Raw genomic sequence first — 25,431 nt, 5'->3', positions numbered from 1 at the left:
TCCAATTTGCACAAAACATTCATTTTATTTACTTTTTACTGGAGGAGACCTGTAAAATACATATTAGAATCAGTTGTTCAGAAAATGAGACTAGGCAGTATAGTACAGTGAGTTTTATTTTTTTTTTTACAGGAACTTCTTGATCTGCCTACATACATATATCACAGTAAGCTTTAGAAAAGGAGGGAGTGTAGGTGACCCTCTGAGAATTAAAAGTTTCACATCAAGATCTGGAGTAAGGCGCTTCAGATGAGAGCAAACATACAATGTTTCTTTCTGGGCCTGGGTTATCATACAAATTGTGATCTTTTCTAGTTCCACCCATCTGTAAGTTTTATGATTTCAGTTTTCTTCACAGCAAAATAGTATTCCATAGTATATGTTTATCACATTTTTGTTATACATATGTTAGTTGAAGGACATATAGATTATTTCCATTCCTTAGCTATTGTGCATAGAACAGGAATGTACATGGTTGGTTAAGTAAGATGTAGAGTCCTTTGGGCATATACCAAGAAGTAGTACAGCCAGGACATATAGTAGCTTATTTTTAGCTTTTTGAGATTCTACACACTAATTTCTAGTGTGGTGGACTACTTTGCAATCTCACTAACGGTGACTGAGGGATGCATTTTCCTTACTCCTTCTCCAGGATTTGTTGTCAGTTGTATTGTAGATCTTTGCCTTTCTGATTGTGGTAAAATGAAATTTCAGTGTTGTTTTGATTTGTGTTACCCTAATTGCTAGGGACAATGACATATTTTTAACATAATTCTTAGTCTTTTCTTCTTCTTCTTTAGAGAACTCTATGTTCAAGCCCCAGACCTAATTAACAAATTGGCAATTTTTTTCTTGTTTTAGTTTTCTTTTTTAGTCTTTTATATATTTTGTTTATTAATCCTCTGTCAGATGGATAGCAGGAAAAGATTGCCTTCTATTCTGTGGGTTTCATTTTCACCTCGTTGATTGATTTTTGAATTTTTGTTTTTTATTTTTCACCTGTGCAGAAGGTTTTTATTTTTCTTAAGCGAAATTTTCAATTGTTGATGTTAATTCTTGGGCAAAATAATTCCTATTCAGAAAGTCCTTTCCTACATCTGTTTCATGTATGGTACTGCTTGTAATTTCTTCTAGTATTTCCAGTGTTTCAGGTTTTACATTTAGGCCTTTGCTGTGTCTGATTTTTTTTTTTGTGTGTGTGCAACGTGGCAGATATGGATCTAATTTCTTTCCTCTGCATGTGGATACCCATTTTCCCAGCACCATTTGTTGAACATGTTTTCTTTTTTCCATTACATGTTTTTTAGAATCTTCATCAAATATTTAATGGCACAGTGATGGTGAATGTCTTTCTGTTTGCTCTGAATATCTGTTTTTCTTTTGGTTGATGAATAAAGCTGTTTCAGCCAATGGGCAGGAAGGATTGAGACAGGTGGGAAATCCAAGAGAGAGAGAGAGAGAGAGAGAGAGAGAGAGAGAGAGAGAGAGAGAGAGAGAGAAGTAGTAGGCAGAGTTGTGAGAGAGATACCATGTAGTTACTGAGCATTCTCTGGCAAGCCAAGATCACATGGATATACATAGATTAATAGTAATAGTTTAATAATTAAGAGAGACCTAGACAATAAGAATCCTGAGCCATTGGCCAAACAGTTTATAATTAATATAAGCCTTTGTGTGTTTATTTGGCACTAAATAACTGCAGTACTGTGCAGGACAAAAAACTCCCATCCACAATCACAGTTATGTGTATGCATGTTCTCATCTTCAGGTTTTTTTTTTAATTTATGGTGAAAAAGTGTATGTTTGGAATTAGCCAGCTGGACTCAGTTTAGATGATCCCAATTTTGCTGGCAACATCTAGAGCATCATAAACAGGAGCCAACCGAACATATGCCTTCTTTTCTCTGTCAGGCCTTATGACTTTGTCCACATCAATGTCACAGAGCTTCTTCACAGCCTGTTTGATCTGGTGTTTGTTGGCCTTGACATCCACAATGAACTCAAGTGTGTTGTCTTCTGTCTTCTTCATGGCTGACTCAGTGGTCAGGCAGAATTTAATAATGGCATAGTGGTCAAGCTTGTTTCTCCTGGGTGCCCTCTTTTGTGAGTATTTGGGCTGCCTCTGGAGCTGAAGGGTCCTGGGCCGCCGGAAGGTGAGTGACGTGTGGATCTTCTTCAAAATTAATGGGATATTCTATTGCCACTTAAAATCACCATCCTTTGGTGTGCATCCATTTCTTTAAAACTTTTATTAAGGTATAAATATTATCTCAAAATCTACAAGATTATTATGTATATATAAATTTCTGTCATGATATTAGTAGCCATGTAGAGTACTAATTGTAGATAAAAGCCTCATCTAATTTCCTGTACATGTTTTCATGTTTGAGTCTGAAGCAGTTAACTAGGAACTAAGTTTGTGTACTCCAGATGTACTTAATAGATTGTGGTCCTCTAATCACTCTGAGATCTGCTGCACATGACATTTAAAGTGTTTAAGTTTTCTGCAATGAACTGTAACCATTCCTGGATGTGACCTTTGAGGTTCAGCCTCATAGACTACTATAGGCTGGACTTCAGTTATGTATTATAGTTTCATGTCTTACAGAGATTGTACAATAAAATTTATAGTTAGCTCTCCTAAGACTTTGCCATCATCCCAAATTTCTCAGGCTCCCTTACCCCCAGAAAAAGGAAGTAATTTTAAGAAAATGGTGCCCACATTTTCAAGAGTTTGAGTGGGTGGTGGGATATGAATGTTTATTATAATTTAGGGAGTTTGACTGCAAGTTGTTATTGGACCTGGTCAGGGAGAAAACAAAGCAAAGGAGGTGAGATTCAGGAATCTATTTCTGAATAAAAGGATGGGAATGATAGTATTAAATGGTAATTACTAAATCTATTTTAATCTAAAAAGCAGCAGCTAGTCTCAAATATTTTACGCAAATATGGATTTTTGTATATTGATACAAATTTAACTTTATTTTTGTTAAAACATGCTGTAAGGTACTACACCTATACAACTCATTTAAAATTGTAATATAAACTTCTATTCCTTGGAAGGAAATATTACAAACTTTTTAGAATAATTAAGATAACAAGCAAACTTGTAGTAATGTTTTAGATGTAGACTAAAATAAGCTTTAGTTAGCTTTATGTATTTGTAATAGATTGGTGATCTTCAAACACTTCAGAGTTCTACAGATATGGCATTTAAGATGCTTTAGTGATTTAAGGCTATTCTTGACATCAAAATATGTCTATTCCTGTCAGCACCTATCTACTTCAGAGAAAATGATTGGCATCAAAAAACCTTCATATGAAGTTTGCTTTAAATGTGGCAAAGCTAGCCCCTGGGCAAAACAATTTGCCTTGTTTGGACTGCTGATAATATGTTGTCCCAATGCACAAGCAAGAGACAAAGGAGATCAACTACTGAACTTTGTCAAGACAAGGTAAGCCAGGCCTTCAAAATCCCTGCTTCACAGAAAAGTCTGTCAGATATTTTAGGCTTTAGGCAGAAAATGGATGTCCCAATGTTACAGAGAAACCTTGGGTGACTATCAGGAAGCCAGCTGTATGTATCATTTTTTAGTTGTGGAAGTTTCTTGCTCTGTACTTCCTATTACTCAAGAAATATTTTATTCTCAGGTTTATGATGGGCTTGAAATCTAGATAGTTATGGTTTTACTCTTTTCTTTTTTTACCAAATTTAGAAAAGAAACTTGCAAAACTGATATTAATTTTTAAAGATTGAGATATATAAATGCTTAAGTTCTCCATCTAAGAAAATGTTTTAAGGTCTAAAAAGGTATTTTCGGTAATTAGGCACAAGTAATTGAGGTACAAGATTATGGACTCACCAAGATAGAATAGATAGTAGAGTACTTCCTCTGAAAGTTGTCAAACAGACATTGTCAATGTAGTTCCTACCTGATAATTGTTCATATTGTATATAGTTTTACTGTGTGAGAGTTAAAAACCTTCCCCATGTATTGAGACTAACAAGAGGGAAATGTTGTGGGATATTTGTACATGGTGTGAAGAGGTATTTATTTTTTACCTCACCTGCCTAAGGCCCCTTCTGATTGATTTAGTAAAGAGCTAACTTGCCAATGGCTAAGCAGGGGAGAGTATGTGGAACTTACAGGGAGAGAGAGGACCTCATGGAAAGGAAAAGGGAGATTCACTAGCAAGTCACAGAGGAAGTGAGACATCCAATATGGAAAAGAGGTAATGAGCCATAAAGCAGAATATAGTTTAAAATTAATTAAAGTTATAAGAAATAGTTGGAGACAAGTCTTACCTAACACCAAGCTTTCATAATTAATAAAATGTCTATGTTTCATTATTTGACAGCTGGCATCCCCAAGGCAGTTCGACTGTACGGCCATTTTGATTTCCATAGTGGCTGTACAATTTTGCACTCCCACTACAATGGAAGAGTGTTCCCCTTGATCCAGATCCTCTCTAGCATGAACTGTCACTTATGTTATTGATCTTAGGCATTATGACATGTACATGATGGATTCTCAAAGTTGTTTGGATTTGCATTTCCCTGATGTGCAATATTACTTTAAGTGTTTTTCAGCCATTGAAGATTCCTCTGTTGAGAATTCTGTTTATTTCTATAACTCATTTTAATTGGATTATTTCATTTTTTAGTATCTAGTTTATTCAGTTCTTTATATATTTAGGATATTAGACCTCTATTGGATGTGGGGTTGGTAAAAATATTTTACCATTCCATAAGCTGCCTCTTTTTCTGATTTACAGTGTCTTTTGCCTTATACAAACTTTTTAGTTTCATGAGGTCCCTTTTATTAATTTTTGATCTTAGTGTCTGCCTCTGTTTGGAAAGCTGTCTCCTGTGCCAAAGCATTCAAGGTTCTTCCCTGCTTTCTGTTCTATCAGTATCAGTATGTGTGGTTTTATGTTGAGGTCTTTAATGCATTTGGATTTGAGTTTTGTACAGTGTGATAAGTATGAATCTATTTGTCCTCTACCTGCAGATGTCTGATTTGACAAGTATCATGTGCTGAAGATGCTTTCTTTATACAGATTGTATTTCTGGTTTCTTTATCTAAAATAATGTGTCCATATGTGTGTACATTTATATCCGGGTGTTCACCTTAATTCCATTGATCAACATAACTGTTTTTATGCTAATGCAACGAAGTTTTCCTTACTATAGTATAGCACAACTAGAAATTAGGAAGGATGATTTTTTTCAGCAGTACTTTTATTTTTAAGGTTTGTTTTAGCAACACTAGATTTTTGTTTTCCCATATGAAGTTGAGAATTCATATGCAATTCTAACTTTTTATAGTCTGGAAAGAGTTGTCTTGGAGTTTTGACTCTATTGCACTGAATCTATTGATTGCTTTTAGTAGGATGGTCATTTTTACTGTGTTAATCTTACTGATTCATGAGAATGGGAAATGTTTTGATCTTCTAATATCTTATTTTTTTTTCAAATGCCTCAGGTGTTTAATCATACAAATCCTTCACTTGTGTGGTTAACATTACCTCAAGTTGTTTTACATTGTTTGTGTCTGTTGTGAAAGGTAATGTTTCCTTGATTTCTTCCTCAGTCTGTCATTTGTGTATAGAAATGACATTGATTCTTTTGAGTTAATCTTATATATACAGCCACATTGCTGAAAGTGTTTTTCAACTGTAGGAATTCCTTAGTCAACTGTTTACATTTTGAGTGTCTTTCCATTTAATTTGAAGTTGACCATAAGTTTATTGCAAATTTTTTATTACTTTTAGGCATGTTCTTTGGAACACTAATATCTCCAGGACTTTTATCATGCAGGGGTGTTGGATGTTGTCAAAGACTTTGTTGGTATCTAATGTAATTATTGTGTTTTTTCTTTCAATTTATTTATATAGTAGATTACATTATTGATTTTCCTATACTGAATAATTCTGTATCTCTGGGATGAAGCCTACTTGTCCATGGTGAATTATTATTTTTGATTTGTTTGTGGATTTGGTTTCAAAGTTTTTTATTGAGTATTTTTATATCTATGTTCATAAGGGAAATAGTTTTGTAATTCTCTTTCTCTATCGAATCTTTGTGTGGTTTAGGTATCATGGTAATTGTGTCATCAAAATAAACTGGGCAACGATCCTTTTGTTTGTATGTTGTAGAAAATGTAAGGAATATCATCAATAACTGTTCTTTAAAATCTGGTAAAATTCTGAACTAAAACCATCTGGCTCTGGGATTTTTTTTGGAGTGGGGAAGGTTTTAAATGACTGTGTCTATTTCCTTGGGGCTATAGGTCCATTTCAATTTGTTATATGAGCCTGATTTAACTTTGGTTAGTGCTATCTATTGAGAAAATTGTCCATTGATTTTCCTATCTGGTATATTACAGTTTTTTTTTTTTTTTCCTGAGACAGGGTTTCTCTGTGTAGCTTTGGAGCCTAACCTGGCACTCACTCTGAAGACCAGGCTGGCCTTGAACTCACGGAGATCCACCTGCTTCTTTCTCCTGAGTGCTGGGATTAAAGGTGTGTGCCACCAACACCCGACTCTTACAGGTTTTTAAAGTATGTCCTTATGATTCCCTGGATGTCCTTGGGGTTGATTGTTATGCCCCCCTTTATGTTTCTTTTTTGATTTTTTTAAGACACAGTTTCTTTGTGTAACCTGATTATCCTTGAACTCACTTTGTAGGCCAGGCTGACCTCAAAGTCAGAGATCTTGCTGCCTCTGCTCCCCAGTGCTGAGATTAAAGGTATGTCGTCACGTCCATTTTTTTCTGATTTTATTAGCTTATGTATTTTCACAGAAAAACAACTGACCTGAACAAGGGGAGCTTATGGATCCCAGACTGATAGCTGGGAAACCAGCAAAGGAAACCACCTGTCCTTCGATTAGTTTAAATAAGAGTTTGACTACCGCTGGGCATTGGTGGCCCATGTCTTTAATCCCAGCACTTGGGTGCAAGAGGCAGGTGGATGTCTGTGAGTCTGAGGCCAGCCTGGTCTATAGAGCAAGTTCAAGAACAACTCTTTATTTTACTGATTCTTTGTCTTATTCTCTTTGTTTCAATTTTATTGATTTCAGCCATGTGTTTGATTATTTCCTTCAATCTTTGCTTCTTTTGTTCTAGACTTTTAGGTGTGCAGTTAGATTTCTAATATGAGAAATATCCATTTTTTATGAACTTTCCGCTTAGAACTGCTTTCATTGTTTCCTATAAATTTGGGTATATGTGTATTAATTTTCATTGAATTCTTGAAAGTCATTTTTTTCTATTTTAATTTAAATTATAAACAAGCTGGTTTTAAATGCCAATCCCAGTTCCCCCCTCTCTCTACCCTCCACCTCTGCCCCCCCTTACTTCTCCCAAGGGAGGGTGATGCCTTTCATGGGGGAATCTTCAAAGTCTGTCATATCATTTGGAGCAGGGCCTAGGCCCTCCCCAGCATGTCTAGGCTGAGAGAATATCTTTCTATGTGGAATGTGATCCCAAAGTACATTCTTTTCTTTTCTGAGATAAGGTTTCTCCATGTCTCTTTGGAGCCCATCCTGGTAGTTGCTCTGTAGACCAGGCTGGCCTCAAACTCACAGAGATCTGCCTGCCTCTGCCTTCCAAGTGCTGGGATTAAAGGCGTGCACCACCAACACGAAGCCACAGTCCATTCTTTTGCTAGGGATAAATACCGATCTACTGCCAGAGGCCCCATATTGCAGAGGCCTCCTCACTGACACCCATGTTCAGGGGGTCTGGATCAGTCCTTTGCTGGTTTCCCAGCTATCAGTCTGGGGTCCATAAGCTCCCCTTGTTCAGGTCAGCTGTTTCTCTGTTTTTATTTCTGCATTGACTCATTTTTCACCAAGTAGAGAGTTGTTAGGTTTCTATGAGTTTGTAAGCTTTATGTTGCTTCTGTTGTTTTTGCTCTCAAACTTTAGCTCATAGTGGTCTGGTAGGATGCAGGAATTTATTTCAACTTGTTGTACCTAATGAGACTTGATTTGTGTCTGAGTATATGATGAATTTGGGACAAAGTTCTGTGAGGTGCTGAGAAGATATATTCCTTTGTGTTTGGGTTGAATGTTCTATAAATATCTGTTAAGTTTATTTGGTTTATAACATCATTTAGCTCCAACATATTTCTGTTAAGTTTTTTCCCAACTTTTTTTATTTGAATTAGAAACAACATTGTTTTACATGACAATCCCAGTTCTCTTCTCCCACCCGTCCTCCCCTACCACCCCCCCAATTAATCTGTTAAGTTTTTGTCTGCATGAACTCTCTCTTGGTGAGAGGGGTACTGAAATCTCCCTCCATAAGACTGTGAGGGTCAATGTGTGATTTAAACTATAGTAGTATTTCTTTAACAAAGGTTGGTACCCTTGGTTAACAAATGTTAAGAATTGAAATATCATCTTGATGGGTTTTTTCTTTTGATGAATAAATATATTGTGTCCTTCCCTATCTTTTCTGATTAGTTTTGGTTTGAAGTCTATTTTGCTAGATATTAAAATGGCTAAACCAGCTTGCTTCTTAGTTCTATTTGCTTGGAATAACTTTTACCAACCTTTACCCCAAGGTAATGTCTATCCTTGATGTTAAAGTGTGTTTCTTTTATTACATTGAATTTGTAAATAGCTAATGGTAAATGATCATTCCACAATGTTAATTCTGCCAATCCATGATCATGTAATGTCTTCCCATTATCTAAGTCTTTCTCTCTTTCTTTATAGGTATGTTATTTTTATTATAAAAATATTTCACTTCCTTGGTTAGGTTTATTTTAGATATATTTTCTTTTCTGCCATTATGAATGGGGGTAAGTCCTTGACTTCTTTCTCTGTATGTTTCTTATTGGTGTAGAGAAAATCTATTTATTTGTGACACTTGATTCTATATCCTGCCACATTGCTGGATTTACCATTTCTTGATATTTTCTGTTAGTATTTTTGTGATCTCTAACATTATGTTATCCTCTCATTTGTAAATAAATGTATCTTTAATTTTTTTCTATTTGAATTCTTTTAATTTCCTTCTGTTACCATATTGATCTGGGTAATGCTTCAAGTCCAGTATTGAAGGGATAGTGGTTATGTCTGTTTCATTCCTAACTTCAATGTTGCTGTGGATGTTTTAGTCTCTTCTTTCTTTCTTGGCTTATGCTGACAGTCTGAGGAATGTGTTTCCTTGGGAAGATCAGATGTGATTTTTCTTAAGCCATCAAAGCCACCTCCAGAAAAACTTTGGCTCATTTCTTTACCTTTAATTTCTCAGAGTTCTTTCATTTAACTAGGTCAAGGAAAGCTGACTAGGTCTAGACAGGATTGCAGGTACCTGCCTCACTTTGATATACCTTCTTTAAAAGATCTTATTTAAGGTTGTTTTCAAGCTTTCTACTGTCTCTTCAAACATAAGTATATAATTTATTACCAAATGTAAAAATGAGTAGGAAGAATGAAAAAATTTAACAAGGTCTGAAAATGATTCAACAAGTGAAGTTGATATAGGAAACTAAAACCTGTGTTCCTAGATTTTAGAGACTGTCCATGATAAAACATAGCTTCTTGTTTGTAAAGCTAATCCAAGTGTTTAAATACCAAATTTATTGGCAGAGTGCTCTAAGGAAGCTGTATATTAGATCATAAAATTTCAAATTATTAAGGAAATAAATAGACTCAGGAAATATTGTGTTTAATATAAAACAGGAATATTTAACTATCTCATTGATAGGTACACTTGAAAAAACTTCCCAGTGAAATACATATCATGTTATCAGAATTGAACTGATCGTAAATTTTTGCAATATTCTATTTTTAAACTATTTTCAATTTAAAGAACACTGTTTTTCAATTTAACTATTTAATTTAATACAGTTAAAATTTTTATGAGAGCAACATATGACAGGCACAGATCCTGAAAGAATAAGTATGTCCCTCTCTAGAAACAAAGCAAATACAATAGTACGTGTATGTAATGTTAAATTTAAAAATACATATTTAATATAAAACATGGAATCTATAAAATTTCATGTAATTATTTTTTAAAAAATATTAATTAGTTTATATAACAACCACAGTTCTATCTCTCTCACATCCTCCTGCTGCTCTCTTCACACCCACCACCCTACTCCCATCCACTGTTCAGCAAGCATAAGGCCTCCCATGGGGAGTCAACAAAACTTGGCACCTCAAGTTGAGGTAGGACCAAGCTGCTTCCCCCTGCACCAAGACTGAGTAAGGCAACCTACTATAGAGAATGGCCTCCCACAAGCTAGCTTATATACAAAGATTAGATCACTGCCAGGGGCACCACATACAGACCAAGTAACAGTGCTGTCACCCATATGCAAAGGGTTCAGTCCCATGCAGGCTCCCCAGCTGTAGGTCCAGAGTCCATGAGATCCTATCAGCTGTCTCTGTGGGTTCCCCATCATGATCTTGGCTCCTCTTGCTCATATGAATCCACCTCCCTGTTTTTTACTGGAATCCTGGAGCTTAACCCAGTGTTTGCCTGTGGATCTCTGCATCTGCTTCCAGCAGTTACTGAATGAAGGTTCTATGATGACAATTTGGGTAGTCAACAATCTGATTGCAGGAGAAGGCCAGTTCAGCCACCATCTCCAATATTGATTGGAGTCTTATCTGGAGTCATTCTTTTGGGTTCCTTGGGGTTTCTCTAACATCAGTTTTCTCCATAAACCTATAAGAGCTCCCTCCATCAAGATATCCTTTCATTGCCTCCACCCCTCCTGCAATTTGCCTATCCCGTAACTTTCGATATTAATTAATTTTATTAATTAATAATTGTTTATTTTGTTTGCCTTTATATTTATTTTAATTTTATATTTATTTTATATTTTATTTATATTTATATTTATTTATTTTTATAATTTTATTTATATTATAATTATAATTTACAATTATAATTATAATTATATTTTATTTATATTTATTTTATTTATATTTATAATTTTATTTTATATTTATTTTATTATATTTATATTTATTTTATTTTTTTATTTTTATTATTTATTTTATTTATTTTATTTATTTTATTTTTATTGTTTATTTTGAATGCCTTTATATTTATAGGCTGTAGTGAGTATAATGAAGCCATATCCAGTTCTCAGATAAAAATAATATATCCATTTAAGGATAGTAATAGACCTCTTGATGTTGTAATAATTGTGTGTGAAACATAAAGACAATTGCATATATACATAGGCATACACTAGACATTCATCCACCACATGCTTTCGCATTTTAATTTTTAATATTTAATGTCAAAAGTGACTTATTGCCTACTAAAGAGTGAGCAGCCAAGAGTGGTATGAAAGGTGGTGGAATGGCACATGCATTTATTAGAAAGAAAATTCTAGTCTGCCTTGCCTCTCTTTCATACTCCCCTATCCACATTTTTTCTCTTGACTCTATCCTTTAAAAAATCATAAGGTGACATATATATATATATATATATATATATATATATATATATGTATATATATATTCTATGTCTAGGTCAGAAAGTAAGTTATAAGAAAATGCTACTGTTTTGTACCCCTCCACTTTCTGGGGGAGAGAGAGAGAGAGAGAGAGAGAGAGAGAGAGAGAGAGAGAGAGAATTGAACCCATACCCACCAGAGGAGGGACAGACCCCACCTACACCCACTTGCAGAAGAGTTGGGAAGACAACAGTATAAGAACACATCCAACAACAGAAAGACTTATATGACAATACCAGATTCTAGGCACTCTATACTATCAAGACCAGTACATTCCAATACAGATGAAACTGACCTTAAAAACAACCACACGAAAATGATAGAGACCCTCAAAGAGGACATGAGAAAATCCCTTAAAGAAATGGAAGAAAAAACAAGCCAAAAAATGCCAAAAAAGCAGCCAATCTCTTGAAGAAAGCAAAGAGAGCCAAGAAAAAACAATCAAACAGACAAGGAAACAATTCAAATAGTTCAAGACCTGAAAACTGAGATAGAGACAATAAAGAAAACACAAACTGAGGGTCTGCTGGAAATACAAAAGTTGAGTAATGACCAGGAACTACAGATGCAAGCATAGCCAACAGAATGCAAGAGATGGAATACAGAATCTCAGGTGCTGAAGATAACCTAGAGGAAATAGATTAATAGATCAAAGAAAATCTTAAATCCAACATACCCTTAACACAAAATATCCAGGAAATATGGGACACCATAAAAAGACAAAAACCTAAGATTAATAGGTATACAAGAAAGTGAAAAAGCCCAGCTCAAAGGTGCAGAAAACATATTCAACAAAATCATAGAAGAAAACTTTCCCAACCTGAAGAAGGACATGCCTATGAATGTACAAGAAGTTTACAGAACACCAAATAGACTGGACCAAAAAAAGAATTGTCCCCTCACCAAATAATAATCAAAACACCAAACATACAGAATAAAGAAAGAATATTAAGAGCAGTGAAGGAAAAAGGTCAAGTAACAAATAAATGCAAATTGATCAGAATTACACCTGACTTTTCCATGGAATCTCTGAAAGCCAGAAGGTCCTGGATAGATGTTCTACAAACACTGAAAGACCACAGATTCCAGCCCTGACTACTATACTCAGCAAACTCTCAATCACTGTAGATGGAGAAAACAAGATACTTTATGACAAAACCAGATTTACACAATACATATCCATAAATCCAGCCCTACAGAAAGTTCTGGAAGGAAAACTGTAACCCAAGCAAGTTAAGGCTAAATAATGGATATGAAGACAAAATCCATTCTTCTGCTGCGTATGAGAAACACACCTCACCTTCCAAGACAGATGGTACCTCAGAGTTAAGGGTTGGGAAAAGATATTCCAATCAAATGGACCTAAGAGCAAGCAGGTGTAGCTATTTTAATATCTAACAAATTAGACTTCAAACTAAAATTAATGAAAAGAGATGAAGAAGTTCATTTTATATTCATCACAAGAAAAATCCATCAGGATGAAGTCTCAATTCTGAACACCTATGGCCCCAATACAAAGACACCCTCATTTGTAAAAGAAACATTACTAAAATTTATATCACACATTTAACCCCACACATTTATAGTGGGAGACTGCAACACCTCACTCTCACCATTAGACAGGACAACCAAAGAAACGGAACAAAGAAACAATGGAAGTAACAGAAGTTATCATCCAATTGGGTTTAACAGATACCTATAGAACATTCCATCCAAACACAAAAGAGCATACCTTCTTCTTAGCACCACATGGAACATTCTCTAAAATTGGTCACATGCTTGGCAATAGGGCAAATTTCAACAAATAAAAAATATTTGAAATAACCCACTGCATCTTATTGGACCAACATGGCTTAAAATTAGAATCCAACAACAACACAAATTGCAGAAACCTTGCAAACTCATGGAAATCGAACAATGCTCAATTGCATCATTCCTGGGTAAAGGAAAAAATAAAGAAATCAAAGACTTCATATAATTTAATGAAAATGAAGGCACAACATACCCAAACCTATGGAACACTCTGAAAGCAGTTTTAAGAGGAAAGCTCATAGCATTAAGTGATCACATGAAGAAACTGGAGAATAGCCACACTAGGGAATTAACAGACCACCTGAAAGTTCTAGAACAAAAAGAAGGAAACTCACCCAGGAGGAGTAGACACCAGGAAATAATCAAATTGAGACCTGAAGTCAATATAGTAGCAACAAAGAAACGATACAAGGAATCAATGAAAGAAAGAGTAGGTTCTTTGAGAAAATTAACAAGATAGACAAACCTTTATCCAACCCAACCAAAAGGCAGAGAGAGAATATGCTAATTAACAAAATCAGAACTGAAAATGGGGACATAACAACAGACACTGGGAAAATCCAGAGAATCATTAGGTCATACTTTGAAAACCTGTACTCCACAAAATTAGAAATATAAAGGAAATTGATTTTCTGGATAGATATCAATTTCCAAAATTAAATCAAGAACAGACAAACAATTTAGATAGACCTTCACCCCTAAAGAAGTAGAAGCAGTCATCAAAAATCTTCCAACCAGAAAAAGCCCAGGGCCAGATGGCTTCAGTGCAGAATTCTACCAGAAGTTCAAGGAACAGCTATTACCAATTCTCCTCAAAGTATTCCACACATTAGAAGCAGAAAGGTCATTGCCAAATTCTTTTTGGAGGCTTCAATAACCTTGATACCCAAGCCACACAAAGACACAACTAAGAAAGAGAACTACAGACCAATATCCCTCTTGAACATTGATGCAAAAATAATAAAATATTGGCAAATCGAATCCAAGAGCACATCAGAAAAATTATACATCATGATCAAGTAGGCTTCATCCCAGGGATACAGGGTTGGTTTAACATATAAAAATTCATCTATGTAATCCACAACATAAACAATCTGGAAAAGAAAAACAACACATGATCATCTCATTAGATGCTGAAAAAGTCTTTGAAAAATATTCAACACCCCTTGATGATAAAGGTCTTGGAGAGATCAGTGGTAACAGGAGCATACGTAAACATAATAAAGGAAATATATGACAGCCAACAGAAAACTCAATGGAGAGAAATTCAAGGTGATTCCTCTAAAATTAGGAATGAGACAATGTTGTCCACTCTCTGTATATCTCTTCAATATTGTACTTGAAGTTCTTGGTAGAGCAATACAAAAACAAAAGGAGATCAAGGGGATACAAATCAGAAAGGAAAAAGTAAAACTTTCACTATTTGCAGGTGATGATGATAGTCTACATAAGTGGCTTGAAGAATTAGACAAGGGAACTCCTACATCTGATAAACAACTTCAGCAAAGTGCTGGATACAATTGCTGCCACTTTAGGGCCCCCAAATAACATGCTGCTGGCTAATGACTAGGATTTCTCATTTGCTAGCTCAGTATTATCAACCATAACTACTCATCTATATGTTTTTATAAGGACTAATCTTACCGTGGACACTGGGCTTATGCGTCTTCTCTTCCTGGGATCACATGGTGACCCTCTCCCTTTCCTACATTTACCAGAATCCTCATTCTCTTCTAGTCCTGCTTCCCTAATGGCTAATAGTGCTTTATTTATCAACCAATAAGACAGACATATACACAGAAGGACCTGCCCCATCATCTCCTCTTTTCTGTCTAAATAAAAAGAAGGGTTTTAACTTTAACATAGTAAAATATATAATAAACCAGTTATCAAGTAAGAACTATAGTTACAATATTTAGCTCATTACATTTAGCAAGATTTTAAAGAAAATATTCTATCAACTGTCCTATGTTTGTGAGTCTAAAGTCTTATATGTAGCTTATCTTTTTTTTCCAATATGAATCTTCCAGGTTTTAATTTGTTTTGTAAAATGATGCAATTAATCTGATACTGAAGAATATATTTCAGAAGAATGCATAGCCATACTATATTAATACCTTATAACAGAAACAAATCATGAAATGAAATAGAAGAATTCATGTTGTATGACAATTGGCCTCATTAACAAAATCCCTATGGTGGGAAGCAAACTGGCAGTTTCCAGAAAGGTTAAACATGCACCAGACTTAGGCTCTAATATTTCTACCCCTAGCTTTTAACCAAAAGTAGCTTATCTTTTATAAGTTCCTCTGTAATGTTGGAGCATTCATCTTCAGCCCCTAGGCCACACTGTGTCTGGCAGACTTCTCAGTGAAGCAGGACATTTTAAACTGTCTGCCTGCATTGGCAGTTTGTCTATCAATTTCCTCTGTGTCCTGCAGAATGGGTGGCAGACTCTTCCATGAAGCAGAAACCCTTCAGAGCTGTCCATCTTGTTTTGTAAGTTCAGCAGTCACTTTCCTGTGGGTCCTGCATGTTCAGTTTATACAGCAACAAACAGTCCTGGCAAGAGCTAATCTTGCCATGTTGAAAGCAAACTCCATAATGAGTTTCTTCAATGCCCATTTTCCTCTTAGATGTAATTATTGTGCCAGGAACAGTTGCGTCTCACTACTATGAAAAAGCCTAAATCATTTAAAATTTCAATATTCTGTAGGTCTTTGAAAGGTTTGAAGAATATCTATCCATCTCAAATATATCTCTGTATATATCTCGAAAACCTAACTAACCTAACTGTAAGTTTTGACTATTATACCTGAGTATATATAATCTGTATTTAATTATGTATTATATTTTAAAAGATATGTATAAACCCAATACCAAACAAGAGGAGATATTTATTTACATATGACAAAATTAACCTTAAATTTGTATCACTAAATGAAAATTCATACCAATGTATTCATTTCTATATCTTATTCCCCTTTTTTCCTTTAGAAAGAGATTGACTGTGATCAATATCATTTATAGCCAACAACATTTAAATGAAAACAAACATTTATAAACAATATTTAGGAATTTGGGCATTGTTCATTCCAAACTCCTTCCTGCTTGTGGGGGCAATGTCCAAACCATAGGGATCAGGATAAAACACAGAAACCTGGCCGTGTCATTGTTTTTGTAGTCTGTAAGCCTTTTTTGTCTCAACTGTTTCAGATGTTGTATCACCTGGGACACTGTTTCAGGGGGTCTTGCTTCATCAAATGATATTATTCTGGAAGGAATCCATAGCTTTACATTTTCTGTGGAAACATAAGCAAAAACTTTTTCCGAAGTAACCTGTCCTTATATTTAGATTTAGAAGTCAAAGCATTTTTAAAATATATAAATTGGATTTATTTAGCAGCACTTATATTCAAATGTCTTTTAGCAGCTGTAGTTCTTTCATTGGCAATCAAACTATTTAAAGGCAACAATATAGCATATAGTATATAGACTCTCTGAGTATTTCATCTTTACTTGGCTTTTTATTATAGTATTTCTTTTACTTCATTTTTTTTTCTGAAACAGGGTTTCTCTGTGGAAATCTTCCTGCCTCTGCTTCTTGAGTTTTGGGATTAAAGGCATGTGTCAGTATACCCAGATACTCATTATTTTATCTCTGAAACTTATGTATTTTTTTCTTTAATGTAAATATATATCTTTTTATAATCACTTGAGTCTCATGTGCCTGCTAACAGCCTCAGATTTGGATGATATATAAATGAGAAAGATGCTCTTAAAAGGAGTCATGGTGGCCTGTCTCTTAAAGCCTGGGAAACATTGCTCATCCAAGAAAATGATGCTATAAAAAAACTTTGCTTGTCTCTATTCTTTTTGTTTCTAAAATCCATTTTTATGTTTTTGTGAAGTTTCTATGTGGAAGTTCATAACACCACATCGGTGCCATTTGTAATGATAACTCTTTCCTCCAGCTTTCTGGGTTCTGCTGCCACTTTGAGGTCTCCAAATAACACATAGAGTCTTATATTAGTTACAATGATGCTGGCCAATGACTAGGATTTCGTATTTTGCTAGGTCAGTATTAATTGTCACCCATAATTACTAATCTATATATTTTTATAAGGACTTACCCTCTCACATACCTACATTTCTCAGAATCCTCCTTCTCTCCTAGTCCTGTCTAACTTGCTTCACTATTGGCCAACAGTGCTTTATTTATCAACCAATAAGACAAACATATACACAGAAGGACCTCCCCCACCAGCTGAGAAAGAAATCAGAGAAACATCACCCTTTACAATAGCCATAAACAACATAAATTATCTCAGTGTAACTCTAACGAAACAGGTGAAAGACATGCATGGCAAGAGCTTTGAGTATTAAAAAAAGAAATTAAAGAAGATACCAGAAAATGGAAAGATCTCCCATGCGTTGGATAGGTAGGATCAACATAGTAAAAATGACTATCTTACCAAAAGAAATCTGCAGATTCAATGCAATCACAATCAAAATCCCAGCACAATCCTTCACAGACCTTGAAAGGACAATTTACAACTTTATATGGAAAAACAAAAGACCCAGCATAGCCAAAACAACACTGTACACTAAAGGAACTTCTGGAGACATCACCATCCCTGACTTCAAACTCTACTATAGAGCTATAGTAAAAAACAAAACAACAACAAAACAAAAACAAAAACAAAAAAACAAAAAACAAAAACAAAACAGCTTGTTGTTGGCAAAAAATTACACAGGTAGACTAATGGAATTGAAGATTGTCATATTAACCCACACAGCTATGAACACCTGATATTTGACAAAGAATCTAAAACTATACAATGGAAAAACAGCATCTTCAACAAATGGTGCTGGCATACCTGGATGCTGGCATGTAGAAGACTATAGATAGATCGATATCTCTCATCATACACAAAACTTAAGTGCAAGTGGATCAAAGACCTCAACATAAATCCAGCCACATTTAACCTCTTTGAAGAGAAAGTGGGAAGTACCCTTGAATGAATTGCTACAGGAGACCACTTCCTGAAAATAACACCAGTATCACAGACCTTGAGATCGACAATAAATGGTACCTCCTGAACCTGAGAAGCTTTTGTAAGGCAAAGGGCACAGTAAACAAACAAAATGGCAGCCCACAGAATGGGAAAAGATATTCACCAACCCCACAACTGTCAGAGGGATGATCTCCAAATTTTACAATGAAATCAAGAAGCCAGTCTCCAAAACCCCAGATAATCCAATTAAAAAACAGGGTACAGAACTATATAGAGAATTCTACATAGAGGAGTCTAAAATGGCTAATAGACACTTAAGAAAGTGCTTAACATCCTTAGTCATCAGAAATGCAAATCAAAACAACTCTGAGATACCTTTTTTACTCCAATCAGGATGGCTAAAATAAAATAATAATAAAAAAAAACAATACCAGTGATAGTTTATGCTGGAGAGGATGTGGAGAAAGGGGAACATTCCTCCACTGTTGCTGGTTAGCAACTTATACAGCCACTTTGGAAATCATTCTGGGGATTCCACAGGAAAAGCAGTCTCTCACAAGATGCAGCAATTCCAATCTTAAGCATATACCCAAAAGATGCACATTCATACAATAAGGACATCTGTTCAACTATGTTCATAGCAACATTATTTGTAATAGCCAGAATCTGGAAGTAACCTAGATGCCCCTCAACTGAAGATTGGATAGAGAAAATATGGTACATTTACACAATAGAGTACTACTCAGTGGAAAAAACAATGGAATCTTGAAATTTGCTGGCAAATGGATCGCAGTAGAAGAAACCATACTGAGTGAGGTAACCCAGTCAGAAAATACAAACATGATATGTATTGACTCATATATGGATTTTAGACATGGAGCAGGGGAATGCCAGCCTACATTCTCCCTCCCACAGAGTCTGGGATCAGGCAAGACCCTAGGAGAGACATGCATGGTACCCCGGAGAAGTGGAATGGGACAGGATCTCTTGAGCAGTTTGGAAGCCATGGGGGGAGGGAGAGTGAGCTGGGTGAAACAGAGGAGATGGGGGGGAGAGGAGAACATGAAGGAGCAGGAAGGTTGAGTTGGGGGAAGAATAGAGGAGATCATGATGAGAGATACCATAATAAAAAGAGATGTTATAGGTTTGAGGAGAGATCTGGCACTAGTGAGATTTTCAGAGATGTACAAAGATGACACCAACTGGAAATATAGGCAATAGTAGAGATGCTACCTTAAATGCCCTTCCCCAATAATGAGATTGATGTCTACCTTATATGCCATCCTAGAGCGTTCATTGTGTGGCTTGATGGAAGCAGAGGCAGACACCCACAGCTAAACAATGAACTGAATTCCTGGAATCCAGTTGCAGGGAGGGAGGAGTGATGAGCAAATGGGTCAAGACCAGGCTCGTGAAACCCTTATAAATAGCTGACCTGAGCAAGGGGGAGCTCATGTACCCCAGACTGATGGCTGAGAGGCCAGCATTGGACTGATCCAGACCCCATGAACATGGGTGTTGGTGAGGAGGCCTCGGTAATCTATGAGGCCTTGGGTAGTACATCAGTATTTGTTGCTGGTGCAACAAATGTACTTGGGGAGCCCATTCAACATGGAGGGATACTCTCTCAGCTTGAACACATAGGGGAGGGCCTAGGCCCTGCCCTGGATGATATGATAGACTTTGTAGATCTTCCATGGTGGGCCTCACCCTCTCTGGGGTGTGGAGGGGGCATAGAGTGAGGGACTGGGGGGTTTGCTCTCAGGAGAGGGGGAGGAGGGGAGGGAGAGAATCCTGGGATTGACATGTGAAGCAAGTTTGTTTGTAATTTAAATTAAAAAGATGGAAAATGCTATTGATAATTTTAAAGTTAGTCATAAGCATGTGGCATTAGGCCAGTACAACTTTCTCATTCATAAACACAAATTTGAGATATGAATTCATGTACCATAATGTTATCTGCTCTAGTGACTATTCTTGTTTGCCAAAGTGAGGTGAGTACTTTTAGAATTAACTAAAAACCCAACTGGCTGGGTATTCCTGTGAGTGATTATTTTCCTAATCAAACCATTTGAAGTTGGTAGACCCTCTTTTATTCTGGGTCTTTTAAGGTGGGAAGATGTACCTTTTACATGAGCCAGATATTTTTGTGGCAGCCTATACAGGGGCATGGAAGAGGAAGTGCTTATGTCTTACCTGCTTGCCCTTGCTGTTGCTGGAAAGTCCATTCATTCACTGGCATTAAAGTGTACTTCCTCATGGCTCTGGCATATAATGGAGACCGCTGGGACATCTTGTCTATTGAACTGAACAACTATAGAATTATTGTACTATCTGCTGGTAGACAGACATTCTTGGACTAGCTGGACTACAACTTGGACTACAACTTGCCAGCCACTCTAATAATACACCACACACACACACACACACACACACACACACACACACAAAAAAAAAAAAAAAAAAGAGAGAGAGAGAGAGAGAGAGAGAGAGAGAGAGAGAGAGAGAGGGAGAGAGAGAGAGAGTTTCTTTTATAGTTCTGTACATTTGCCTGATATTTCATCAAATTACTTTTTTTCTTTCTTTTCTTTTTTCTTTTTTTTTTAACCACTGAGTAGTGCTCCATTTGGTACATATAAAACATTTTCTCCATCCATTCTTTTAGTTGAGGGGCATCTAGGTTTTTTCCAGGTTCTGGGTGTTACAAAAAATGCTGCTATGAACATTGTTGAGCAAATGTCATTGTGATGTTAATGTGCTTCTTTTGGTTATATGCCCAAGAGTGGTAATACTGTGTCTTGAGGTAGATTGATTTCCAATTTTCTTAGAAACCACCATACTGATTTCCAAAATGGCTATACAAGTTTGCACTCCCATCATCAGTGAACGAATGTTCCCCTGATTCCACATCCTGTCCAACATAAGCTGTCCTCAGTATTTTTTATTTTAGCTATTCTGGCAGATGTAAGATGGTGTCTCAGGGTCATTTTAATTTTCATTTCCCTGATCATTAAGAATGTTGAGCACTTCCTTAAATGTCTTTTGGCCATTTGTGATTCTTCTGGTGAAAATTCTCTATTTAGTTCTGTACCACATTTTTCAATTGGGTTATTTTGTATTTTGATGTCTAGTTTCTTGAGTTCTTTATAAAGTTTCAAGGTGAGACCTCTGTCAGATGTGGGGTTGCTGAAGATCATTTACCATTCTGTAGGCTGTTGTTTTGACTTATTGACAGTATCCTTTGCCTTATAGAAGCTTTTCAGTTTCAGGAGGTCCCATTTATTGATTGTTGCTTTCAGTGTCTGTGCTACTGGTGTTGTATTTAAGAAGAGGTCTCCTGTGCCAATGTATTCCAGGCTATTTCCCACTTTTTCTTCTATGATGTTCAATGTAGCTGGATTTATGTTGAGGTCCTTGATCCACTTGGACTTGAGTTTTGTGCATGGCAATAAATGTAGATGTGTTCTCAATCTTCTGCATGTTAACATCCAGTTATGACAGCACCATTTGTTAAAGAGGTTTTCCTCTTTCTATTGTACCATTTTGGCTTCTTTGTCAAAAATCAGGTGTTCATATGTATGTTGATTGATATCAGGGTCTTGATTTGATTCCATGTATCCATCTTTCTGAATCTCCCTGGGAAGGGAAATTAGATGAAATCTATGGGGCAAACTGGGGGCAGGGGCTGGTAAGGGTAATGGAGGGGGGATGAGAATGTAAAGGAATGAGATGGTAGGGAGGGATACAGTAGAAGAGCAATGAGGGATATATCTTAATAGAGAGAGCCACTATGCGCTTAGGAAGAAACCTGGTGCTAGGATAATTCCCAAGAATCCATAAGGAGGACGCCACCTAAGCCACCTAGCAATAGTACAGAGGATGCCTGAACTTGCCTACCCATATAATCAGATTGATGACTACCCTAACTATCATCATAGAAACCTTATCCAGTATTTGATGGAACTGGGTACAAATATCCACAACCAAGAACCAGACCAAAGTCCAGGAATCCAGTTGAAGAGAGGATGGAGAGAATGTATGAGCAAGGACACTCCTTATCATGATAGAGAAATCTACAGAGACAGCTGAATCAGGCTTTTAGTAACTCATGAATTCTAGACCTACAACTGTGGAGATTCCAAGGGGCTGCACTAGGCCCCGTGTATGTGGGAGACAGTTATGAATTATCAGAGGGTAGCAGGACCACGATACAAACCTGGTGTATGAGCTAGCTTGTTGGAACCCATTCCTTAGGGTGGAATGCTATGCTTATTGGCATTAGGACCATAATATAATTCCAGGACCTGAGCTTGCTTGTTGAAGCTTATTCCCTAAGGTGGGATGCCATGCTAAGTCTTAATGTATGGGAAAGGGACCTGGCTCTGCCCAACCTATTGTGCTAGATTATGTTGACTCTTCATGGGATCCCTTACCCCTAAGAAGGATTAGACTGGGTGTGGGCTATGGGGAAGGTGAGGGGGAACTGAGGAGAAGCAGGAGTGTGGAAGGAGGGGTGAGAGGGACTACTGTGGATGGAATGTAAAATAAAGTAAAACAATGAAAAAAATTTCAGTGGACACACACACACACACACACACACACACACACACACACACACACACACACACACACACACACACTCCCAGTCTGTTCCTCTTTAGAATCAGGATTAATATGTCTGCTTTTTATAATATAAAACATTGTCACAGAGCATTATTTATTTGTTTGTTTGTTCTATTTCCCAGTTGCAGTTCCCCACTTCTTTCCTCTTGGTCCCCCAACCCTCTATTCCTACCCCCTCCAGTACATTTGTTTTTGAATTATATTTAGGAAAGGACAGGTCTATCATGGATATCAAGGAAATATGACATTTAAGTTGCAGTAAGACTAAGCACCTCCTCATGTATTAAGACGGGCAAGGCAATCCAGAATGAATTGTAGAGTCCCAAAAGCCAGTGAAAGTCAGAGACAGCCTCTGTTCCAACTGTTACAAATCCCACAAGAGGATAAAGCTACACATCTGTAACATACATGCAGAGGCTGTATTTCAGTCCCATGCAGGCTTCCTGGTTGCCAGCCTACATCACAACTCTCTGACTGGCTCATTAGTGTTTGTTGTTCATCAGTGACTTTGTTTCATGAATGATCTTGAGTGCTCATTGCTGCAACCAAAGGGCTTGTGACCACCATAAACATCTTGAAGCTTGAGGTTAATGATCTCTGCAGGTTAACTGCTTGCCAGTGTGGTACTCAGAGTGAACTTCTCCAACAGGTAAACCACAGTAAGCAGAAAGCAGTGTAGCTGTCATTGTAGCTTCTAGACTCATGATCATCACAGCTGCCCCATGGATCAGCTTTTCACATTCAGTAAAATGACCACAGAAGTGGCACCAGAATTTTCAGAATATGAAGTAATGAAAACAAGCACAGTCAGCAGACTGCACCAGAGTAAATGTGAGAATGTGGATACTTAGAAGAAGTGTGGCCAGAGAATCTGAACACACTACAGCTAGGTAATAAAAAATATCAGCAGATTTAGGTGCAGCTGCTAAGGTGACAGGTATTTAAACTTTCCACATCCTATCCTTTTAGAATCAAAGCCACAGGAATGATGGGCTGTGGGAAGTTTGATACCTAATTAAGTTCCTGCAAGTGGATAACTTTCTGGGTGCAAGTCAGTGGGAACTTCTGCTAGGAAATTCTGGGATCAGGCAGTCTATGCTTAAAGAAATCCCTTTCTTCTAGATGAGCTCTCTAAATTAAATTGTCTGAATTACTAAGCCTAGCAGTCTCCAGCATCACATCTACCTGTTATTGTGCTCCCTGCCATGATCACAATCCCCCAAAATAATTTGTAAGCTCCCAAATTAATGGTTTCCTCTATAAGAGCTGTCTTGGTCATTAATGGTGTCTACCCAGCAATATAACAGTGACTAAGAAAAGTGGTGTATCTGGGTCACATGGAAGATCTGTTTCTAGGCTTTTGAGAAACTTCTGTATTAAATCCAAAAGTGACTTTCCAGTTTTTTCTTCCACCAACAGTGAATATTCATTCCTCATTCCCCACATCAACATTTGCTGTTTTTCTTTTTTGTTATTCTTTTATGTGTAGATATTATTTTATTTTTTCTGAGACAGAGTATCACTATGCCCTGACTTGCTTGGGACTCAACATGTCAACCAACCTGGTCCCTTAGTGCTGTTTTTTTTTTTAAATCTCTTAGCCACAAAACACATCTTTATAAACATGTTTCAGTATATCTATTATGAGAAAAATGGTATTTTATCCCAGGACTTGATTTCCTATTTTTCTTATTTGGGCATTATTTTATGTGAAGTGACTTCATTTATACAGTCATTCATTCCAAACATCAACTTACCATTGACCAAACAGGAGATAGAAAACCCATGAGAGCTGTGCTTCAGTAAATTGTTGTAACCTGGCATGCTTGGATTCAATATGAGTGCTGGGAGCTTGTTGTCTTATATTCAGTATAAGGGAATAAAGCATACGTTTCATTGATAGAGCTCCTTCTTGAATGGTGTGTTTACTGATACTTTCAATTTATCAATGTGTATTTCATGTGAACCTGGAATCCTCTATCATTAAAACCTGTCATGTGATTTTTCTTTCATATTTTACTTATTAACATTCCTTTCTCTCTCTCTGTCTTTCTCCTTCTCTTTATTTAATATATTTTATGACTGTTACTGTCCACTTAGAAATTTGTACCTTTCATGATAATTATTAGTTAGTAGCTTTAGAGAAATGAGATGATGGAGCCACATTTAGTCTTTTCAAGTAAGTTTTACCAGTAATTTTCTTTATATTTCAACATACTGACAAATCCCCTGCTTAAGTGATACATCTACTGCTCACCTGAGGACAGGTGACTCTTCTTTGGTAGCATGTATATTTGTTGTATGTTCAGGCCTTTCTAGATACAAGCCTTTCAAATAGGATCTGCTTGTGGTGGGCATCTACCTGTGCTTTTAGGAATGAGATACTCATGTAGGGGCATTGCCATGACAGCAGATGTTACTTGTATCACAGAATATGTTAGTACTGGTATGCTTGCCTTTCCCAGCTGTCTTGGGATTATCT

The 25,431-nt window shown here is 36.5% G+C and overlaps 1 protein-coding gene across 1 annotated transcript; it reads right to left on the bottom strand.

The window, feature by feature from the left end:
* Positions 1–1,828: 1,828 nt before the first annotated feature.
* LOC100770808 (60S ribosomal protein L23a-like) lies at positions 1,829–20,619 on the bottom strand. Its single transcript, XM_035438681.1, has 3 exons — positions 20,523–20,619; positions 18,702–18,724; positions 1,829–2,173 (listed from the first exon to the last, which is right to left on the bottom strand). Exons 1-3 carry the CDS (start codon positions 20,617–20,619, stop codon positions 1,829–1,831), a joined length of 465 nt encoding a protein of 154 aa, XP_035294572.1.
* Between the last annotated feature and the right edge of the window lie 4,812 nt (positions 20,620–25,431).

The sequence above is a fragment of the Cricetulus griseus genome, chromosome 2 (genome assembly GCF_003668045.3).
Source record: "Cricetulus griseus strain 17A/GY chromosome 2, alternate assembly CriGri-PICRH-1.0, whole genome shotgun sequence".
NCBI lineage: Eukaryota > Metazoa > Chordata > Mammalia > Rodentia > Cricetidae > Cricetulus > Cricetulus griseus.
This window is presented reverse-complemented; position numbering and strand designations above follow the sequence as displayed.

Bases quoted from the DNA above. Each gene is read 5' to 3' on its own strand.
- LOC100770808 (XM_035438681.1), bottom strand. From the start codon at position 20,619: ATGTCCCAGCGGTCTCCATTATATGCCAGAGCCATGAGGAAGTACACT. The intron at 18,725-20,522 runs GTAAGACATAAG...ATTTTATTTTAG, and splicing joins GCAACAGCAAGGGCAAGCAG to CCATCCTGATTGGAGTAAAA. The intron at 2,174-18,701 runs GTATCTCAGAGT...TTAATTTTGAAG, and splicing joins TCCTGATTGGAGTAAAAAAG to AAGATCCACACGTCACTCAC.